The sequence below is a fragment of the Argiope bruennichi genome, chromosome X2, assembly GCF_947563725.1.
Source record: "Argiope bruennichi chromosome X2, qqArgBrue1.1, whole genome shotgun sequence".
Lineage (NCBI taxonomy): Eukaryota > Metazoa > Arthropoda > Arachnida > Araneae > Araneidae > Argiope > Argiope bruennichi.
This window is the reverse complement of record NC_079163.1, coordinates 60984852-61008004: the sequence shown is the minus strand read 5'-3', so window position 1 is coordinate 61008004 and position 23153 is coordinate 60984852. Positions and strand designations below refer to the sequence as shown.

At 30.1% G+C, this 23153-nt stretch overlaps 1 protein-coding gene across 10 annotated transcripts in view; it reads right to left on the bottom strand.

The window, feature by feature from the left end:
- LOC129960719 (NGFI-A-binding protein 1-like) overlaps positions 1-23153 on the bottom strand; it is a 161205-nt gene that overhangs the window by 17200 nt on the left and 120852 nt on the right. For all 10 annotated transcript variants that reach the window (XM_056074303.1, XM_056074302.1, XM_056074308.1 and 7 more), the window contains 5 exons: positions 18202-18372; positions 10600-10719; positions 9349-9482; positions 8480-8597; positions 7521-7726 (listed from right to left, as the gene is read on the bottom strand). In XM_056074303.1, coding sequence (XP_055930278.1) covers positions 7521-7726; positions 8480-8597; positions 9349-9482; positions 10600-10719; positions 18202-18372 — 749 coding nt within the window. The remainder of the gene's footprint in view (positions 1-7520; positions 7727-8479; positions 8598-9348; positions 9483-10599; positions 10720-18201; positions 18373-23153) is intronic.

Sequence of the window (23153 nt, the reverse complement as noted above, 5' to 3'; positions counted from 1 at the left end):
TATGAAGAAACATTTTTCAATGAACGAATCAAATTTGTTGAAATGAATGCAAAAAGAAATGTAAATAAAAAGTTAATCTTTAATATAGCTATAAAAAGCTTTTCTTATTGGTTGAAGCTGTCAGTTGACATGAAAACGGTCACATTCGGTTATCCACTCAAACTATTCGTTTCCCGCATAAAAAGTATTACTCACTTTCTTTACTTATTTATTGCTTGCTAATAAAAAAGAAAACCGTTACAATTATTATAGCCTTAAAGTAAAAAATTCGAAAGAGTCAAAACATATTTTTATTGATTCAGGTGAAAAAATATTAAATGTCTGGATGAGAGGTTAAATGGGTAAGTCAAGGAAAAATATTTTTTTTTTAATATATATATATATATATATATATAACTTTAAATTTATTAATGGAGCGCACACGCGTGAAATAAGAATGGATGAAAAATTTGCTTCGGTTCTTCAGCTGAAATAAGTAATTTTTTAATATCAGAAAATCAACAGCACTTTTTAATGAAAGTTAAAAATCTACATTACATTTTGAAATATGGCTTTGATATTGAATAAAAGTTTTACAGATTACAATAGGCCTAAAGGATTTTCTTACATATAACTTAAAGGATACTTAAAGGATTTTCTTACAGAAATCTAAATATTTATTTCTGTATTCAGAAGAAAAGTCAAAACAGAAATCAATAAAAAGCATTTGATCATTTCAAATTTGCATGAAGACAGAAGATCTAATGCACTTATATTAATTAATGTATTTAACCAAATATCAAAAAAATTAGAGATCTGGAGGTTCACTAGAATTTTTTCAATGTATAAAAACTTAAGAAAATAAATCTTTTAGCTATTTTTGAGATGTAAGATATTTGCATCCGTCTATCAAAATTTAAATTAGAAGCATGTCATGACCTCCCATTTTTTAATTGTTATGAGAAACAGAAATCAAACGGAACATTTTTTTATCATCCTAATGATTCTTATCAAAAGCAAAAATAATAGAAAGTAGAACCTATTATCTAGTTCAATGGTATAAAAATGTATATGTCAGGAGAACAATGAAAAAAAAATTCAAATTTGAAATGATTAGGTGGTTAATGCAATGTAGCATTGCACTGATTCATAGTTAAACCGTTTGAGATATAGTTTTTAATAATGCAAGAAAAAATAGTTTATAAAATCTATCAAGTTTTAGTGCTATAGATTTAAATGGTTTGCAAGTGAATCGAGAATCAGTTTAGAAGAAATCGTGATGACTAGTGTGCCAGTGACTTAATGCTGGCATAAAAAATTGTCAAGGCAAGAGTCGCACACTTATGAACCATAACAAACATTTATAGGATCAACCTAGTACAATCTTATTCAAGAAAATTTTCAATAAAAACTTGCAACTGTAAGATAATTTTTTTAAAAATTTTAATTATATAAAATTATTAAGTCACGAATCTTAATTAGGAAAAAAATTTGATTATCAAAAATAATTTTGAAATAAAGTTGGTAGAGATTAAATATTTGAGAGAAATTTTTTTTTCGATGTTTATAATATACTGACTAATCACAGGTAGATCCAGTGCTTGAAAGCAAAATTCAACGAATTTGGGATTTAAACAACACGGTTTGGAAAATGGCTATATGAAATTAGGAATAATTTAATAATTCCTATATTTGGAATTATATTAGGAATTTCTGTCACTTATCTTATGACAGTACTAATTACGAACAAATTCTTTTTTAACTGATTAGGAATGAATGGGATGAAGCGTTAGAAAAAAAAAATCATTATTTTTATTTTTTCCTTTTCATTCGATACTTTTAGAAGTAAATCAAAGTTCATCTTTTGTATTCCGCATTAACTTAGATCATGCTTATTTGTATCGTATTAGAGAAATAGCGAAGAAAGTATGATATGTCAAGTTGCTGTAGACAAAAATTAGTTCAAAAGAACATATTCTCATTTCGAAATTGACAGTTGTGTCATATTTTAATTAACTATCAAGTTTTGAGAATGAATCTTGATGACACAAAGTTCCAAAATACCATATGAATTTATTACAAACTCAAATAATAACTATTAGGAGAGAATTTTCCTCAAAAGTTAATAATCATCAATTAATGCGAAATGAATCCAAATACTAATTGAACAAGAGGCTTATTTAGAAAAGATAGTAGATCGCTGAAAATTATAATTTTGCAGGATCAAATATGAGATATGTTATGATGTTGGTTAGAATTAATTATTTCAAAATTAGATAGGAAAAAAAAAAGAGATTGACTTGTTAAGAGAAAATTAATCATATCCAGATTTTAAATGTTCGAATTATTATTTTCTTCTCGCAGTTTGATTAACCTTTAATCATTGATATTAATCGACAAAATATAAAATTATCAATACCAAATACAGAATAAAATATGTAACTAATATTTAAAGAAAAAATATTTTTATTATCAAATATTAAACCTTTAATTTCATGAAAATAAATTTTTATATATATATATATATATATATATATATATATATATAATTTGCATTATCTAGTAAATTCCTAAATGTATATTTGAGTTAAGACAATAATATTAAGGAAATCAACTACAGAAAACCATTTATTCATAAAACTAGTGATTTTTTAATGTCATGATGTTTCAACAGCCTACGAACATTTAACAGTTTCTTTCAACATATCTTCATAAAAAGAATAACTCAAGAATTTCGGTATTTTGGAAAGGAAATATATTTTTTTAAATTTTTTTATTGAGCCAAAGTTTTGAATACAGCCAAAGCTTTGAATGAATGAAAACAGAAGAAATTTCTTTATTTCCCTTTTAATCTGATAACGGGCAATTAACTTATATTCAATTCGTTTTGCATTGAAATATTTCGTCATACTCAGTTAACAGGTAAATAAGTAATTCTTATAATTTTGAACAAATTACTCTAAGTTTAAAAAAAATAAATACATAAATTAAAGTTTTTTCGTTAAGTTTTTATATTAATGGAAACTTTCACCTATATCTTCACAAATCCCCCCTCCCCTCTTATAACTGGGTGGGATAATCTCTGGGTGCTATGTGGTCATACAATGACTCCCAAAGGCAGAAAATTCACAAATAGAAATTATAAATACAATAACCAAAAATAAAATTTCGCTTTCACAATTCTTAGCATATGAAATCGTCAGAAAATATCCAAATCTTCCCAATGCAGCCAAAAAAAAAAAAAAAAAAAAAAAAAAAAAACGATTTCTAAAAAAAATTATCTAAAAATATTTATTAGTGCAATGGCAGAATGGCAGACTATTTTTTTGTTAAAGTCGCCATCGACCTTATTTTAATGTTTTAATGCTGCTTGTAAGTGTGAACACCTTCGGGTAGAAGCAACGGGGTAAATATTCCTAGCAATTCCTCCTCTCCCAACATGAACAGAACAAAATCAGTGTGAACTGGAATTGGCAATATCATATATATATATGTGTGTATATATATATTCCCACAAAGCTAATAATTACCCATACGTTAGATAAATGCGCAAAAGGTCGGAGCATATCTCGATAATGCCTTTTCATTCTCTCACTAGTCCCTTCTTTTTTTCTTTTTTTTTTTTTTCATCATACTTCTCCGTTTTTTTCCCCTCCCTCCTGCTACTCCGGAACAAGAGCTTATTTAAATAATCGATTCTTTTCAACGATAAAAGGGATGAGGGTTGATGTAGATGGAGGGGGGGTGACAAACCACTGACGCCTTCGTTTCAGAGTTGGGCGATTTTTTACTCCCCCGTCTTTGCTGAAGAAGCAATTTTTTGTCGCCGCTCCTGGTTGGCTGGTTTCGATGAAATACTTTGCATTAATTATGCGATGGCTGAAAATATCTGCCGTTTTAATGAGACCCCGCCCATGCAGTCCATTAATAGGACTGGGAGTATCCAGTTTTTTTTCTCCTCTTTCGAATGTAAAACAGTGGGATTTAATGACTAGTCCTCCAATGGCAGAGTTTTCTTTCCATTCCTCCCCCTTTATTCTTTACCAACCCCTCAAAAAGTTTCTTTTTAGAGGCCGCCCCTCTCTTTTCAGAGGATTTCAGCAACATTTTTTCGTTTCTCTTTTGTTTTCTTTTCAAAACTTTGTGCAAAGGCAACGAGAGAACTTTTCTTCTTTAGCGCATACAAACGGGATCAATAAGCACTTAACGTTTTATAAAAGTTCGGGGGTGCCTCATTTCACGAGATGAAAGGCACCCTCAATTAATTTTTCGCGCGCTATGTCAAACGGGGTTCTTGTGTGTACTCAGCAAATGATACGCAAACAGCCCGAGCGGCACACGCACAAAAAAAGGAAACGGAAAAAAGTATCGAATAGAGAAACAATTCTCCGGCAAAAATAGGAAGAAAAATTTTCAGCTCTTTTTGTTCAATTGAGTCGAGCTCGAATACAAAACTGTTAGACAAAGCACCGTTTTTGTCACCTTTATTCGCGAGCGCTCCAAGCGAGACTTCGGATGGGATAACGAACAAATCTTAAGTAATTAAATATTAATTAAAGTAATAATTCCCTTAGAATTCATTACTTTTTTCGGAGAATTTTTATTTCATGAATATCAAGGTGACAATAAATTGGAAAGAAATTTTTTAAAGTAAAGCCAGTAAAAGAGTCTTATTAAGCAATTTCTGCTTAAGGAAGCTCAATACATTTTTGGTTTTGAATAAAACTAGTGGGTTTTCTTTAATAATAATGTGTTTAATAATAATAGTGGGTTTTCTCAAAAATATTTGAAAATTTTTCAGGTTAGATTAAGAATTATTAATAATGATTCTGGTTAATGGGATTAAGAATATTAGTAAAGCACCTGGAAAGATTTTGAAAACCCGAAAGATGCTGAAAAAAAAATCAATAAATAATTCATTCATTCGATGTGATATATCTTATACCACCTATTTCGTAATTGCATCATACATTTTGATAAACTATAATCATTTTCTTTTTTCTGGTTACTGCTTCTGCCAAAAAAGATAAACAAAATTTTAAATAATCACCATTGCAGAAGCGAGCAAAATGAGAAAAGCGTATGGGAAGACGTCATAAAAAATATTTTAATTTAGTAATTGATCCACGAATTTTAAAAAGCCACACCAGCAAAAACACATCAAATCAGATCTTTTTAGAGGGGGGATTATTTTAAATAACGTACGCAGACCTTATTTGTGATTAACCGTAAAAACTTTTTAGAATTTTTTTTTTATTTAAAAAAAATGATATTCATGATAAGGTAATGTTTACTAACGAATGGATTGACACATACAACACCCGAAGAGCAGAGAAATATTTGTTTTATTTAACATTTTTACAGAATTGATGTGTAAGCCAAGTTGAAGAATAACCAGATACCATATTTAAAAAAAAAATAGCATTTCCCTCAAAGAAGTGATGGAGTATCCTTTCGACTCTAAAAATCATTTCGCTTTCTTTGTGAATCTTGAGCAGCACCTTACGAGGACCCTTAAGGGTACATTTTTAAGACAGGATGAATAAATTTACAATAGGATATTCTTAAAAGGGGGATAATCCGGGGTTCATTTGCCTTTTCGGGGGGAAGTACAGAGGGAAAAGGGTTAGGTAACCTGTGATGTCAGCGGCCTCTGAAAGTCGAAAAGGACATTAGTTCTAAGACCTAGAACAGGTAGAGGCTCCTTAAGGGAAGAACAAGGGGCGAAAAGGGCAGTAGACTTTTTTACCTGCAGCGACTGAAAAAATGCCAAGAAAGTTGGCTAACATAAATTTTAATACCTTTCTGAAATTTTCTAAGAGTCAGCTTAGTTTTATAATTATTATAACAAAATAATGATTTTCTAATATTTCATCACGTACACAAGCTAAAGAACTTTTTAACAGGCTCGCAGACAATAAATATTTTCATGCATTGCAAAAATAGACGATGTCTTTTTGTAATGAATTGGATTAAAAATTTATTGCTTACAGCATTCATTCATTTTGTATCACAATGAATGAGAATGTTATAATATTTTCGACGGTGAAAGAGTTAATATTTTCTCATTTGCGATTAGAAAACTGAAAATTCGTTAATGATATATGCAACAGTATTTAATTTCAATTAGTTATTAAAGCAAATTCAATGATACTTAAAAATAATTTTATAGCTATTTTAACTTACAATTATATGAGAGAAGAAAAAATTATGAAGATTTTCATTTGAAGAGCAATATACGAATTAAGAATCTCAGAACTAAATTTTAAGGTTTTCAAAAATTATGAATTTTGAAGAAATGTTTGACTTGGTAAGCTATCTGAAAGTCACATTAGAACATTAATCTGGGATACGCCATCAGTTTCAAGGTCACACTTATTGCATTTAATACATTTTTTGACAGAATAATTAATTTCAAAATTAGTAACGCCTAATTTTCAAACTGACGTTGAGGCATTCTAATCAGCGAACTCCGACCAACAATGTTTAAGTATCATAAGATCAGAAGAAGGATACTCTAAATGTTCAATAGGTAATACTTGATACGAAATAGATTCTATTTCTATAATGCTACGGGACAACGGTACAAAATCAGAGTAGAAAGCCTACTTTTACAAAAATCTACAAGCTTTCTAGTTCTAGGCAATATATATCGAATTATTTAGAATTTTCGATGATTCTCTCTATATAGATTAAAGCTGAGCTGATAGAAATATCGATTAGGTTTTAAAAGACGTTAAAAAATATCAATTGAATCTAATAATCTCAAATTATGAAGGCATTAACAAAACTGAAAAGTACTAATCGAAGAACGAAGAAGTCAGATATAAAGATAGAGTAGAGTTATTTTTGCCATGCTGCAATATTATTTTAGTCGCTTCGCTTCAATTCGTTCGTCTTTTATGTTTTAAATTCTTGATAAGATTGAATCAATTTCCACATGAAAAAGATTTCATAATATTTTCTTCAATTCAGAAGTTTTATTATGCTGTGCTAAAAAATAAATATTATGGTGATTTCATTCCTGTAAAAGTTCATAATCATCTAGTATAAAAAGAAAAACTGTTATTCATATAATATTCATAATTATGAAACTAAGAATTAAAAAAATTTAAAAAATATTTAATTTAAAATTAAACTTTGAACTAATTTTCTTTTTAAAAAATAATCTTATTTTTAGAGTATATATTTTTTTTCAAGAAAATTTTCAAACTTTTAAAAATTCAAATAAAAGTTAATCTCATTTACAGCATATTTTTCAAAGAAAAACGAAACAAAATATCCATCACAAAATATCAGCACATTATAAAATCTGTCAAGTATATTGCAAAGAAATAACGTTTCAACAAAGTTTGCTCTATGAGAGCAAATCAGAAATATTTTTACCTGTTCTCTCAACTATATCAACTCTTTGGATGTTGTAGAGTCTTAAAGGAAAAGAAATGGAGGAGAAGGGGGAAAAAAACCCACCTACCTTTCAGGACGCCCCAAGTAAAATTTACAGCGACGATGACTTAAAATAAAAGTAACAAAGCACATACCTGTCTAACCTCCTTAGCTGCCTGCTGAGCTCGCTTTGTTCATTGATTAATTGATAATGTTGATTGGCAAGGAGGTCAAGTTGAGTCTGGATCTGGCCCACAGCAACCACATTATGAGTGTCTCTGGACTGCTGAAGACCTGTCTTCAGATCATGTTGTTGGCCAGCCAACAATTTTATCTGCTCAGTAACAGCTTCAAGTCTATCCTAAAAATATAAGAAAAAGAGAGAAAAATTTAAAACTTGAGAACACTACTACTCTATTACTTTCAGTAATATGAATGGAATCCGCTAAACTTTTTTCATTCATTTTTTTAGTAATCTATAGCTTTTCAAAACGTTTATACACTCGCAGAATTCGCAGAACCAGCAATGAAATTTAACTTCACCTTCAATTGATATGATTAGAAACTTCAAGAAATTTTTTTTTAAAAAAAGATATAAAACAGAGCGAAAGAAACAGTTGAAACCAAGAGTCTTAGTATTTGAATGATGATTCGTAAAAAATCAGTTTTGGTTAAAATAAAGTACGAACTTTCAGGACGATCGCTTCGTAGCAATTTCACCCTCCACTGATCATAATATCTTCAAATAAATAAAGAATGGTTGTGTACTAAATTACGAATAACCTTTCGGTTTGTCATTTAGGGAATCAATAATAATTCATTTCGATACTTCCATAATTATTTAGATTAATCAAATTTTTTTAATATCATTCAATCAAAGCAATTAAAATATTTATTAATGGCTACAAAAAAACATGCCATTCGAAAATAAAGACGACTAACTGAGGGATGAATGAATTATATGAAAATTCTTAGCCGCTGAGAAAAACGTCATAAACATGAGCGGAGATACATTTTTGTTTTTCTTTTTGTGATTTTCAAAATTGAAATCTAAACTTATCCTAATAAGGTCTCTATTCAATATAATACAACCATATATATAAATAGTTCTTACTTGTCTCCTTTTTCTTTCTTCTTCCATTTGATTATGGTCTGGTATCGCTCCCGGGCTTCCATCAAACCTCAGCCTTTTGCAGGAGTCTTCGTCAAAAGTTTTTGAATAACATTGAGACCTAGAATTAAAATATTTCAAGCAATTTTATAATTTATATAATGAATTAAAAAAAGTTGTAAAAATCTATAAATAGAAATTCGAATATTTTTTGGAGTCTTCGTATAATATTTATTTCGTAATTAAGTGAAATTCGCTTTCCACTTTGAGACAGAATATGCAATTCATTTCGAAAAAGTAATTTCTGAACACCATTTCATACAGCTTTTATTTAAAGTAAATCGCTATTTAAATTGACATAATTAGGAATTAATTCAAAACTTATGATGAATAAAAAATTATTCAATTCAAAACAGAAGAGTCATCAATCTATTCAGAATATTTTCAATGCAAAAAAAGTACAGTATCATTATATTCGATGTAATAATTGAAACGAAACTATAAGTCATAATTTCTAGCTGTTTCACCATTGTCAAGCTTTAAGTTATGGAAATTTATCTTCTGTATTATTTGAGTACATGAAATATATTAAAATACTTTATCTTTTAGTAAAGACTTGGTTAACTTAAAGCTGTTGAAAGTTTCGAATACCAATGACAATTAAAGAAAAAGTAATAAAAAAATTATAAAACAAAATGTAAAAGTTTTCCTCTCAACTCATTCGTTAGACCCGTGGAGTTTCCAAGCAAAATTCTTATTTATTAAAGATTACAAAAATCTATCAGGTTACAATCCTTTCGCAGTTTATTACTAAAATAATATGAGGATTTTAGAACCTCATTTGAAAAAAGGGATAAATGAAAATATCTCACCTTGAATGTCCTTTGGAATATTGGTAGCCGCTGTCTCGGACCACCTGTCTCGCCAGAGGGAAGAGCTCGTCCCTTCGAGTCAACAGAGCTGGGATATGTTTACATATCTGAGCAGCTGCTTCGTTGACAGATACCTAGTAATGTTGAATATTTATTATAGCATAAAGCAAACTTAATGTTTGTAATACATCAGAAGCAAGAAAAAGAAGCACTTTTACAAAAACAAAATAGCCAAAATAATTTCCAGCAAAGTGTATTTTTTTCTAATTTAAAATGTTCTTTTATTGAATTGAATTTTTAAATAAATTAAAACCAAACTTCTGTATTTTTATGTGCATTATTTTCTTAAAACTTTATACACAATCGCATCCCGCTTATAGAGGCGAAATGACAATCGTGACATTTAATTTCAATGTTCTTCACTTTATAATACAAAATTTTCAAGTTTTTAAAATTTTGCAAAAGATAAATAAAAATCAAAATTATATGTACCATTATAAGAGTATTTTCCGATTAAAAATCAGTGTATCGTAAATAAACCGAATTATACAAAAAATTTTTTATAATCGAAGAATAAAATAATAATAATAATAATAAAACGCGTTATTTGCAAATGAAATGTTTATATTATAATAAAATGCTAACATACTAATAAATAGCAGATAATAATACAAAAAAAGGAAATACTGATTTATTATTGACGAGGATTAATGAGACAAATAAACCTGTTTCGTTGAAATCAATTTCTATACGTCGGACTTCATTTTTTTACGTCATAGCCATGTCTTGTATTTACTTTAATAAATAGCATGACTTAAAATCCTGCTTCACATAGATATTTAGCATAGAAACAAGCAAAAATGTCATTGTTTCTCGGAAATATGGTTGCATTCGCCTTTTTATTTTTTAAACCAAAACTTACATAAGTTATCTTTTTTAAAACTCATTCATGATATTTCTGTCGCGAATGAGTGCAAAAAAATATCTAACAAAACTACTATGCTTTTCAAATTTTCGCAATTACTTATATATTAATAGGTTGTTGAGATTGGTCAGCGACGAAGCAACTTGTCACCTATGTCACCATTTTTTTAATTTTTAATTTCAAATTAAATATTTAGAAATATTTTTATCAAAATTTTACTTTTTCTTTTCATATGATAAATGAGTTATGGTTAAAATTTAATTTTTAAATAGTTAAACAATTATACAATTCCTATCTATCTATGAAGTAGCATATGATATACGTACTTCGTGCAAAGTCAAAGGTTTCTCCGGCTTTCTCTTGCAGTCGAACCTGCCGTAGATGGCGGCATATTTTCGAATTTCGTCCATCCTTCGCGGATCATCCTCTGGCATGTTCATTACATACTGCAAACAAATTTTTAAAAAAGATAAATTGAGTGCTCGCTGCAACTCTTTTCAAACAGCCGAGCTCCTAGCCCGGCGCATGCGTCGCGAGTCATTTTTTCTTTTCCTTAGAAACACGCCATTTGTGTGACGACACTTTTCAAAATAATTACGGAAAGTAGGGGGAAGAAAGGGGGGAGAATGTTTCCGGTAATAGCTAGCTTTTCTGAAGGACCTATTGAAGGAAGTTGCGCTACTCTTTCATTCATTAAATATCAGTTAGAGAAACTGGGATCAGGAAAGACAAACTCATTTTTACTCTCACATATGTGTAATACAAAGGGAAAATTGTAACTGTCAAAAAATTTAACCTTGAGATTTCGATGAAGCTCTTCTTTAGTTTTTTACATTTTTCTGCCTCGGAAGAAACATTTTCAAAATAATATCTTTCTACTTGGTATGATAGCTTAGAGATAGAATAAACTCAAAGAGTTCAATTTAATGTCTGCTTTATTCAACAAAATGTATATCAAATTTTGAACTAAATCTATCAAGACGAAGAGGGAATTTTTTTTCCATGTTTCACGTCTAATGAAAAATTTTAATCACTTCATTTATTGCCTTATGCATCGCAACATAATAAAAATAACTGATTTTATTTATGTTATCATGAGAATAATTAAAAAGATTTTTCAAAATATTGAAAAAAATAGCTCGGTGATGTGAAACTGACACCATTTAATAAATAATATTTTGAATTTCTATGATAGCATAAAAACATTTTTCAGATAAGAAATTCCTGAGTTAATCGCAAAATGAAGGCAAAAACTGCCAGAAGCAGTTTTGTAAAGGTAATGCTTTAAAATTATTTTTATTCTTATTTCGGTTCCATACCACCTAGAAAAAATCATTTTTGAGAGCAGGTGATAAGAAGCATCCTTGTATATTAGTTATATTAGTTACATTTATTGTACATTTAATGTATATTAGTTACATTTATTGTACATTTAATGTATATTAGTTACATTTATTGTACATTTAATGTATATTAGTTGCATTACATTTAATGTATATTAGTTACATTTTTAATACATTTCTAATACTTTTTATTGAATGTGTGCATGAAATTTTTTTATTTTCATTTGCATAAAAAATTAATTCACTATTGCGAGTACTTTGGGCGAAGTAATCCATTAACACACACACACACACACACACAAAAAATCAATTAACACTTCTTTTTATACTGATGAGATTTCTTATTCCATGAAGTTTGGTTTAATTATGAGAAAAAATATATTCACTATACATATTTTTTAAAAAAAATTTAAACAATATTTATTAAACAGTAAATCGGTTGAGTGGCAATTATAAATGAACAATTAAAAAATGGGGAAACAGATCTAAAATCGAATTTATAATTTTCACTTTAATATTTTAAACAAGACATCCGTAGGAGCTCCGTAGCTTTTGGAGTGAAGTTGGTTAAAAAGATTTAGTAATTTTTCGCTGTTTTGGTTACAATCGCTTTTATATTTTAATTTTCAGTTTTTTTTTATAGACGAAATATTGCAATTAGCAGACTGGTAAGTGACCTGAAATTAATTGTTTTGTTATTTTACTTTATCAAAATTTATGACTTAAAACTGCTTATAAATAGATTAAAATTAAAATCGATAAAAATATTGTTTTGGAGGATGGAGAGAAAAAGAGGGGGTGTGTGACATCTAAGGACCCCTAAAGGCCATAATTTGGCACTATAAAGACTTCAATTCGCATTTAAATGCTAAAAATAATGTATCCGTTATGTGAGCTTAGGGATGTTAGAAGTTCAATCGGTAACGATTTACAATAAACGATTCAAACTGAATGATATAGAAATTTGACATTTAAATTCTTTTCAGAACGAATAATATTAAAAATAGTTCTAACGACTAAAGTGCAAAATTTTAAAAAGTACGCTCACAGATTTTTGAAGAAAATCCAATAAAGGTTAGCTTTCAAAAATTGAATGTTTTGCGGAAAACCTGTGTCCTATGTAAAAGCTTAAAAAGAGAAATGGAGGGAATATATATTTTTGATCAATCTATTAGCGAAATAAAAGAAACTGAATTTTTAACTAGAAAGAAACTATTCAAATTTCGGAGTTAAATTGATATTTTACCACCAATTATCGTAACGAAATAATCAAAAATATCTATATTCACTCTCGTAAAAATACAAGTTAAAAATATTATGCATATTTTTTAGTAGTGGAGTTTGCAAATAAATTAAAGCAACATATTAACCCATCATTTGAATAATAATATATCGTTTTCATTTTTATTAACAACAAAGCAAAAGATACTAAAATTTGTAAATTCCCTTGAAATGAATTTTTAGTATAAAATCCAAAGTCACCACCCATTTCCTCTCTCTTTAAAGCAAAGACAACAAAAAGACCTTCATTTCGACGTATATACCTAAACTACCCACAAGTCGAAATGAAAATAGAAAAACAAAGGTACCTCAATTCCGAGAAAAATAAGATCTTAGCAAGAGATTGGGCGATTACGGTAGTCCGAGGGGGATTTATGCAGTCAATTTTGAAAATCCTACGTGTTAATGCACGATGCATTGTCACAATGCAAGTTGTCATTATAAGATGACCAATGTCTATTTATTGACCAATGCAAGTCTTAATGTAAATTGAAATAATAAAGGTACCTCAATCCCGAAAATATCAGATCTTAGCAAGAGAACGGGCGATTGCGGAAGCCCGAGGGAGATTCATGCAGTCGATTTTGAAAATCAGTTAATAAAAGAAAAATGCCTTCAGGGGTAATTCCAAGAAAATGAAGGAATCGATATCTTCCATTTTCGTGACTGATCTCTCTCGACTGCACACCATTTAAAGAATTATCAAGGACCATAACAGCGAAAAGATACGCTCCAATTGCAAATTCAGTGATCAGGAGAATGAGTAAAAGAGCAATACATCAGAAGAAAAATATATCGTGGGGACGGAGAGAAAAAGTGCCAACTTGACAAATAAAAGAGTAAATCCCAAATTCGGAAACGCTCGTTATTATTTATTCATTTCATAAACTTTTTTTATCTTCTTTTCCGAATTTCATTTTCTCTTTCCTTTTCATTTGCATTCCTACTTCTTCCGGGTTTATTTGTCTCTCCACCTACTACCATTCGTTTTACCTTCACCTGGGAGACGAGAGGGAGAAAAAAAAAAAAAAAATCAGAGATCCATCGGTTTTTTTCGCCAAGCGTCTTGTCTCTTTCATTCCCCTAACTATTCTCTGGCGAGCATTGCCAACGCGCTATCACGATAGTTAATCTTCGAAAGGTAAAAATTTTCCCCTCTCCCTTCCCTTGCGCCACTCTCCTTTACACATTTTTTCTCGGCGCTCCATCCTCCGTCGGCTCGTTTTTTTGTCGACATAAAAAATAGGCGCACTGTCATTGTTTTCATTTTTTTCCCCATCCCTTCTTTTATAATGTGTTTTTTTTCTCCCTCTCTTTTTCTTTCGGTTTTTGTTTTAAAAAGGGACAGAAGATTCCAAAGCAACCTGCAGGTTCTAGGTGGGGTCGGGGGGATGAAAAAATTTATTATTACTCCGCTCATCCACATCTCCGCGCTATTTAAAATAATTAGGAGAAGATAGTGCGCGGAAAAAAAAATTCTGACGCAAAATTTTTTAAAAGCCATTACGCTCGTGACTCAGCGTATCGTAAACGGTTATGTTACGCTTGCATAAAAAAAGGCATGATAGAAATAGACTGGGAATAAGAGAATCGCGCATAGGAGTAGAGCATTCGGAGTGGAAAATATTTTATTATTCTGCACCATTTTGTAATGAAATGCTTTTCGAAAGAAGATTTGGAAGCACCTACAAGCTCATGAAAGCATCTCACGATGGGTGGAATTATAGCTTTAAACAAAGATGGCGGACACAATATATTGTATAGTACAGGTGGAGACAACGAGCTTTGTGTAGTATTGTACTATATCTTTGTAGTTTTGGAGACAGAATCCGAACATGCGATAGATGTTATTTACTTAATATGAAATTGATACGCAAAAAAATAATCTCTTTTCTTTAAAATTCATCAAGCGTTAACATTTTATTTTTATTTATTTATGTTTGGAAACCATTTCTATTAATCCTTCTTTGCTTGGACAGGAGAAAAATCATCTGGATATAGTTTTCAAATATCAATACTAATAACAACATAAACAATAGCGACCAAGCTATCTCGTTCATTTATTTTTTCGAATAAAACAAACATTCAGTAAATTCCATAATATAGTAAATAGTTTACAAATATATTTGCTTTAACTCATAGCATAACTCAAAGCAAAAATTCTTAAGTAGACAAATTTTGAAAATAGAGAATTTCAGAAAAGCTGCCGGCCATTAATTGAAAAAAAAACATTAAAAATTATAAGCCCCTACTTTAAAAAATGATGCATTTCAGTAAGAATATTTTTTTAAGAAAATAAATTTTGAATGAAAGAAAATTTTGCAGGTATTGCTTTAGAAAACCCATGACTTATTGGGCTAGCCTTATTCTCTCTAGAACGAATACGCTGAGAATTAGAGGATATATAACTATGTCACGCGAAACAGTGAATAAAGAAACGACTTTTGTATAAAAAGACCTTTCCAATTGTCACTCTCCATAAAATAACCCCTTTCAAGAATAAGCATCTATAGGATTGCATAAAAAAAGAGTAACAAAAGTATACCTAATTGACCTTCACAGCGATAATTTTTTAGAAAGACCAGTTGCATAAAGAAGCTGTATAGTAATAAATATCGTACCGTAATAAATATTGTACATTTAAGAATAACGCGGCCAATACTTAAGGGGGAGAAAAACTTTACTGAATCTAACTGAAGAGCAAAGTGATTTGCTTTATTCATACACCAATGATTATTTAGATAATTTTTCATTTTAAAACCTATTTCTTGAAATTTCGGATTTTTTTTTTTCAAAATTATGAAAAGTACTGGTTTCGGGAAGTTATTCATTATTAGTAAAACTAAGTGAAGTTAGTGACACTTTAGTTGGGGTTAAAATAAAATAGATGGTCACCGATGCGTTAACTACTGCTTTCCATCGAAAATTATTTTTGAAAATATTCTAGAATCAGAAAGCTAAAAAGCAATCACATTTTATTCTTTCTAGATTTCTAACAAATGTTTAATGAACAACGAATGTAGGTCGGGCCGGCCATAGAAAGAAAGGGGGAAAAAAAGATTAAAATGAACAACCAGTCACGCATTCGATTTTCCTGTCAAATCATAATTAAAGAAAAGATAGGGAGGGTGAAAAAAAATGGCCAAACTCAAAACGTGTCTCTAATTGCAAACTCCGTAGCTGTAATGGCCAGTTGAAATCCCCACCCTAACGAAACGACTCCAAACAGTAATGACGACAACATTACGTTCTCCACCCCGCCACACATGCCATCCAAGCGAAGCCTACGCAACCAACAGAGAGAAAGAGGGATCGATATGCAAATCAACCGATCTATGGCGATAGAAGAAAAGGTGTAAGAAAAAAAAATCGCCGAGCAGGAGAGGGAGCTAAAAAAATTATCTACAAAAAACAAACAGCGAAAAAAATGGATGAGGGAATGAAATAAAAAAATTCCAAGAAAAGGATGGGAAGGCAGGAAAGAAAGAACGGAGGAATAAGGCGAGGAAAAAAAAAAAAATTGTGGGTACAAGACCGTCTGGGAACAAGAGAAAAAATTTCGAGGGAGAAGGGAAAAAAAAAAAAAAAAAAAAAAAAAACTCGCGGAGAAGAAAAAAAAAGAAAAAAGAAAGGGGTAGGGGTAAGGGAGCTGATAAAAAAATCTTAATGTCACCTTACAGGGTGAAAGGGTTCAGGTTGCAAGAAAGGTCGCTCGAGGGGAGAGGTTCAAAAACCCTTTGGAACAGTCATGTGGGAAACGGAGGTTTTTTCAGGTGGCAAGATACCCGGTTGGTTGACGATCGATAAAATCACAATAAAGGAATGAATATGAAGCATGCAATGAGTAGTAAACCAAACCATGCGCATTTGCAACACCGAATTTAAGATTTAAAAATGAAGGCTTATAGGAATAGCTTATATTTAGAATACAAAAATCAGTATTCTATAAACACAAATGAAACCGAAAGGAAAATAATGCAAATAATATTGCATTAAATAGTGAACATATACTAGCGAAGACCTGAATTGTTTTGGTATCAGAAGTAATAAGTTATGGAAGAAAGAGACATAAACGAGATCTCCTTCAAAAATAAATAAGATAAAATTAATAATCAAAGATTTTTACAAAGTGTGCGGAGCTTCTGCTGAAATGAATTAAAAAAAGTAATCAAAAATTCTCTTTTATGATATTGGTTTTTCAGCATTCATTATATCAAACCATTTCTACAAAAGATATGAGTCGAAATATATTTAAAGGCCGATTTTGGGATTTATTTAGAAAAGTCTTCTTTTTTTTTAAAAAAAAAATATATATATATTTCATGAACCTATATATTTCAGATGAAACACAATGCTTTTCTGCCTCTTTTTGAGATCAGCTTCATAACTAATAGTAGACTAATTTTTTTCTAGTACTATTTTTCACTTGCAGTTCTACTAAATTAGAAACCAGTAAGCTAAAGGGATATTTTGTTCATTTATCGATAACGCTCAATGTGATCAAACTTCATTTATTCATTACAATGAAACCATATTGAATATCGTGTTTCAAATGGTTGGCTATCAAATTTGATGAAGAAAAAATATCATGAACTCATTCGGTGATTTTATTTTTAAAAACCGTGAGCGGTTTCGAAGTTTCTATTGTAATAAAAGCAATTATCTACACCGTTAAATTTAATTAATAAAAATGTCATCCAAAACATTTGGAAGTTATAGGCTTTGTGAAACATATGTAATCCACAAGTCTCTTCATGTCGTTCCCCCGGAGTACAGAAAAACATGCTTATTTTTAATTTTAGTTATATTATCGCCTCGTTTTGATGCACCCTAGAATTATTTTGGGACGGACATCGTAATTTTGGAAGGCGGTTTGACGAAGAGGATGAATTTTGAGCTGGTACCACGTTTCTAAAATTCATTACCACACCAACGGGAGGACGTTTGGCTTCGGCGGATTTAACGTGTACAAGACTTACTGACAAAACTTCCTCGGTGGAATCGGGGTTCGAACTTGGAAGCCCCTAACAAGGCACTGGGGTTCCATTTTTTTTTTTTTTTTTTTTTTTTTTTTTTTTTGTACCCGAGAGAGTTAACATCTACAGAAAATTCGATACGTCAGCGTGGTAAAATTTGTGAGTCTGTATTTCTGAAAATTTATTCTTCCATAGGGAAGAATAAAGTTTTTAAAACTAAAACGCCAAAGATTTCGCTTATATCAAGAAATAAAGAGTCTTACTCAATTTTATAATTAGAATATATAAATCAATTATATTTGAAGCCGAGAGAAAAAAGAATACTTACTTCTAAATCTTTACATATTTTCTTTTTGTTATTTTGTGGTTTTGGATCAAACTGCGGCAGTGTTTTTACTAGAAGGTCTGCTGCTTCCGATAGCCGCTGAATTTGGCTTTCAACTAAGACAGGAGTAAGGGAAGTGGGTGAACCCGGAGCCTGCGGGTATTCCCCTAAAGCCTGTGCAACAGAAAAGGGCTCTCATGTAATTTAAACAAACTAGGATGCAAAATGAAATGTTTTATATATGAGAATAAAGAACAAAAAATAATCTTGGACACAATATCTTAAAATTTCTAAATTTAGCTAAAGACAAAGTTCAAATTAAATGATATTTTATCAAAACTAAATTTGAAACATTAATATTTTTACAACAGACTTTGAAAGAATCACTATACAGCGTGTCTACTCTAATCGTTGCACAATAAATAATTTCTGTTAAGGGTGGGCATAATGATTTAAATAGCATAAAGAATAATATTTTATGTTATTTGCGTGGATAAATGTATTTATGAAAAAATTTTAGGCATCATAATTTGTTTATAAGTTCCTCGGTTCTATTAGTCACATTTAGTAAAGTAATTTTGCGGCACTAAAATTTAAAAAAGCAATTAAAACTAATCTCTTAATAAAACTTCGAATATCACCACTTTTGAGAGATTTTATATCAATCCAAAGGGAGTAAAATCAGCCAATTAATGTGCTCTATTTCCTCTAGGCAGCCGTGGACTGGTCGAAAATAATGAAATTCAAAGCTTCCTAATTCGGTCAGTTTTAATATATTATTTAAAATATTAGAGTTTTAATAATATTGTACTTAGTATGATTAGTAGGACTTCACGTTCCATAAAAATTTAGTTTTCTTATTTTTTTTTTCAGTTATATATTCAAATAACATAAAATATTATTTTTTTAGGTTATAAAAAGCAGTGGTTTATGTCCTTTGTTTAACGACTATGAGTAGACATTCTGTATATAGATATAAAACCGACAGAGAGTTTAAACAGTTCTTTGATAGTTATATATTATATTTTAGATTAATTGGAACAGATTTTAAATGTTCAAAACATAAATTTTTTTCTTTGACTTTTTCCAATAAAAATTTGAATTAATGCTTAATTTTATCTGATTGAATACAAAACTGTCTTTGAGGTTGCTTTAACTCATAGCATAAAATAGCAGACAAAATCAAACGACTGTCTGAATTTTTCAAATATTTTAGGCAAGTTTAGATACATTTGAGTTTGGATTGTTTCCAGTTTTGAGAAAAGAAATAAGACTCCAACGAAAAAGTTTTGAAATCAATCAAGGCGAACAAAGTTTTCCTCAAATTAAGAAGATTCGTCAATGGAGAAGAATATGAGAAAGAAAATATTAGGCTTTTTTCTATAATGCATTGTTTGGAATAAGCCTGTGTTTCAAACAAATTTTATGAGTTTGAATCTTGTACATTCAGCAAATGTTGGCCTTAGAATTTTAAATACTTGTTATTCATAATACAAAACAACAATTAACTGAAAAGTCTTAACTTCGTATCTTGAAAAATTTAAAAGTTGTACATATTTAAAAACTGCATATGGTATTAAGTTCAATTATTTCAATTAATTCGTATTTTTTTTTTCTCTAAATGCTAATTTTTTTGTACTTCAATTAGGGGAAGCCCATAAAATACTAGTAATCTCCATCACAATGTGTTATTTTTCTTTCATGACTCTTTTTTTAGAAAGAAAAAAAAAATATTTGAAAACCTGAAACATGAAAACGAAGCAATAATACAAAATTTAAAAAAAATGCAGTTTAATCGAATTTTTCAAATCAATACGCTTTTCTTTACATGCTTTAATTAGGAAATTTAAAGGAGATAATATTTAGCGACCCCAGGTAGGGTTGTGATCAAAAAGCATTTCGTTAAACAATAATAGCTAAAAAAGAGAGATCTTCTAATAGCACGTGACATCAAAAGGGTTTACGTAACAGGAGAAACACTTGGATGAAAGCCCAGACTCCCGCTTAATGCCCAACTAATAGAGTTAGTTTTAGAGGCTGAAATACAACGAATAAATCTATGCAATTATGTCATTTAACACTTCCAGTAACACTTGTGTATTTTTTTTTTTTTTTTTTTTTTTTTTTTTTGCTCAGGCATTACTGTCTGACAGACTTCTCGAGCTAGCTAAAGAACTTACATTAAAAAATAAAGATGTAAGGATCACTATTATTCAATTGAAAAGCAGGTTTCTTTTTTCGATTTCGCAGTCGCTCAATTGCAGCAAAAAAAGACTCTAGGTAAGTGTTAAAAACGTCTGACCCATCTTTAAAATATTTTTACAAAGAAAATACTGACATGTTGCAAGTTCCTATTTTCAAAAACACCAAAAAAAAACAAAACACTAAGCAGCTAATTTAATCATCAACCTAAAGAGTCATCCTTTTGCCCGCAAGCCGAGACTCTTCGAGGAAGAATTTAATCCATTTAAATTCTTGGAAAAATATTTATTTTTCGAACAACACAAAGGATGCTATCACAAAGTAAATAATGAAGTCTTAATCGGACACAGTTTCAGTGTTTAAAAGGACAGAGCAACGCTAAGCCGAAGAAGTTTTCATGTGAGAGGAAAGAAAATGACTCGAATAAACGCATTTAAAGTCCACACGCTGCAATAAGAATGACTTAGATTTTATGTCATCGAGTTATTCTAAGTATTTAAGGTAATTGGCTAGTGTGTTACAACGATAACCAATTCAACACCCAACAGCTCGGCCATTAGGCAGCTAAGTCGGATGCATTTCAAGTAAGCAATGTTTTTCTAAGGTTCATGTATTTATTCAACCAAGTGATTTCAACTCAGAGAACAACTAAACCAGCTGTGTCAGACTTTTGAAACAGACGGGATACATCCAGCTACGGAAACACGGAGTGGAAAAGAAAACAAACATTGGCATTTTATTAAGAAAATATTCTTTGACCTTCAGGAGTTCATTTAGCGTGTTTGGATGAAGTAATTAATAGGAAGACAAACTTTAAGCTGCTGATTAGAAAGGACTATTCAACAGCATGGGAGAACTAATTGAAATAAAAGAAGAAAATTAGTAGAAGTAGTCTGAGTAACTGATAGGATATTAGAGCGTTTTAAAGCCTGATCTTGAATATTAAGGGAAAAAAAAACTTCAAGTTGTAAATAAAATACTCTTCACTGTAAATTTAAGCAGACAACTATAATAGCTCATTTTGAATTGCTCGTTTATTTTTTTTATTCATTTATAAACAAAACTAAATCATGAATAAAAAGGTTTAATGAACTTTAAATTGTCCTTGACATTAAATTTTAGCATAAATTTTTTTAAGTTGCTTTAATGACGATATTAATGCTGTTGTATATTTTGCATATTGGGTATTACGGAATAAAGGAATTTGTGAACTTCCATTTATATTTTTACATTATTAACAGGGAACATTTCCTTGTAAAAAATAGTTATGATAAAGTTAAAAAAAGGATTCAGGAAATACGGGCAAACTCTAAAGATACTGAATTAGTTATATAGTCGAAACCCATGCCTATATAAATCCACGACCCCCTATAAAGCAAAAAACAGAAAAAGGTATTAAGAATTTGTTGTTATCATTAATAATACTGCGTTCATTTTTGCTTCAAATGCAGATTTACTAGAATTAAAATAATCATAGCACACAGAAAATAAAAACCCTTTAATGTACAAAACTACCATTTATTTCTCCAAAATCTATTAATATCAAACTATTTTAATTTTGTAAATAAAAATTTATGCAAAGGGAAGAATTTTACTGTGATTGATTAACGCAATTTAGTTTTGTTTACATTTCAACAACTATACCAAAGATTTCATCTCAGCAAAAGAAAAAAAAAAGTTTTTATATTTTCCAGCCATTCGTCGATATGGTTTGCTAGCAACAGACAAAAGTTGTCAAATTGCAGTTTCAACCTATTAGTTATACGTTCAGTGCAAATAGTGCGTTATAAAAATTCATCAGTACAACAATAAAATGTAATATTGGTTTGCTTTGGTTTTGGTTATATTAACGTCCCGTTTGAAGCAACACTAGGGCTATTTTGGGACGGACCTCGTAATTTTGAACCGCGGTCAGATGACGAGGATGTGATATTGGAGATAATGCTCTAGGTCTACAGCAAATAATCGATATGAAAATAGATCAATCATAAATTTAACATATATGATTGAAGCCTTATTATGCATTCTAATTAAATTCATTTTAAATAAATGTTTATGAATCCAAGTTAAATAATGTATAGTGCACATTTCACTAAAAATAAAAAAAATTCTGTTTTTGCACCTTGACTGTATATCTATTATATACAAGGCTCACAAAAATCAGAGAATATTTCAAAAATAATATGAACCGTAAATTGTTTGAATATGTATATAAGATGCAACTTTGATTATTGCGAAAGAAAAGCTAGTTATTTATGATTGGGGTATGAACAGAATTATGTCAAACTTCTGCGACTGTCATATATTGACCACCCAGTAAGGTGTAAGGCCATCCAGTACTACGAAAACACGCCAACAGTAATGAGCCACGTGCTATCCTTGTGAGAGCAGCATGTGCATACTGCAGTGCAACTTCTAGACGAATGCCGCTGTGGGAGGCATTAGACGACATGCCAATGTCTACACGAGGCATAATCAAATGATTTATTTTTATCCAATTAAACAAGAAAAGGAATAACGCGAAAGAAAATGCTTCCGGTTATCACTTCATTTTGAAATACACCCCAATTTTTGTGGGAAGTATGCTAAAACGGTCATTTATTATTTTGCTTTTTAAACGAAAGCAATTTTTTAATTTTGCATTTAAAATGAAATTTAAGCGCCAAATTTATGCAATTCTTGTCAATCGAATGGATTGAAATGACAGGAAGAAATGGCAGCTGGCCAAGAGGGTTGTTGTGAAAATAGCAACA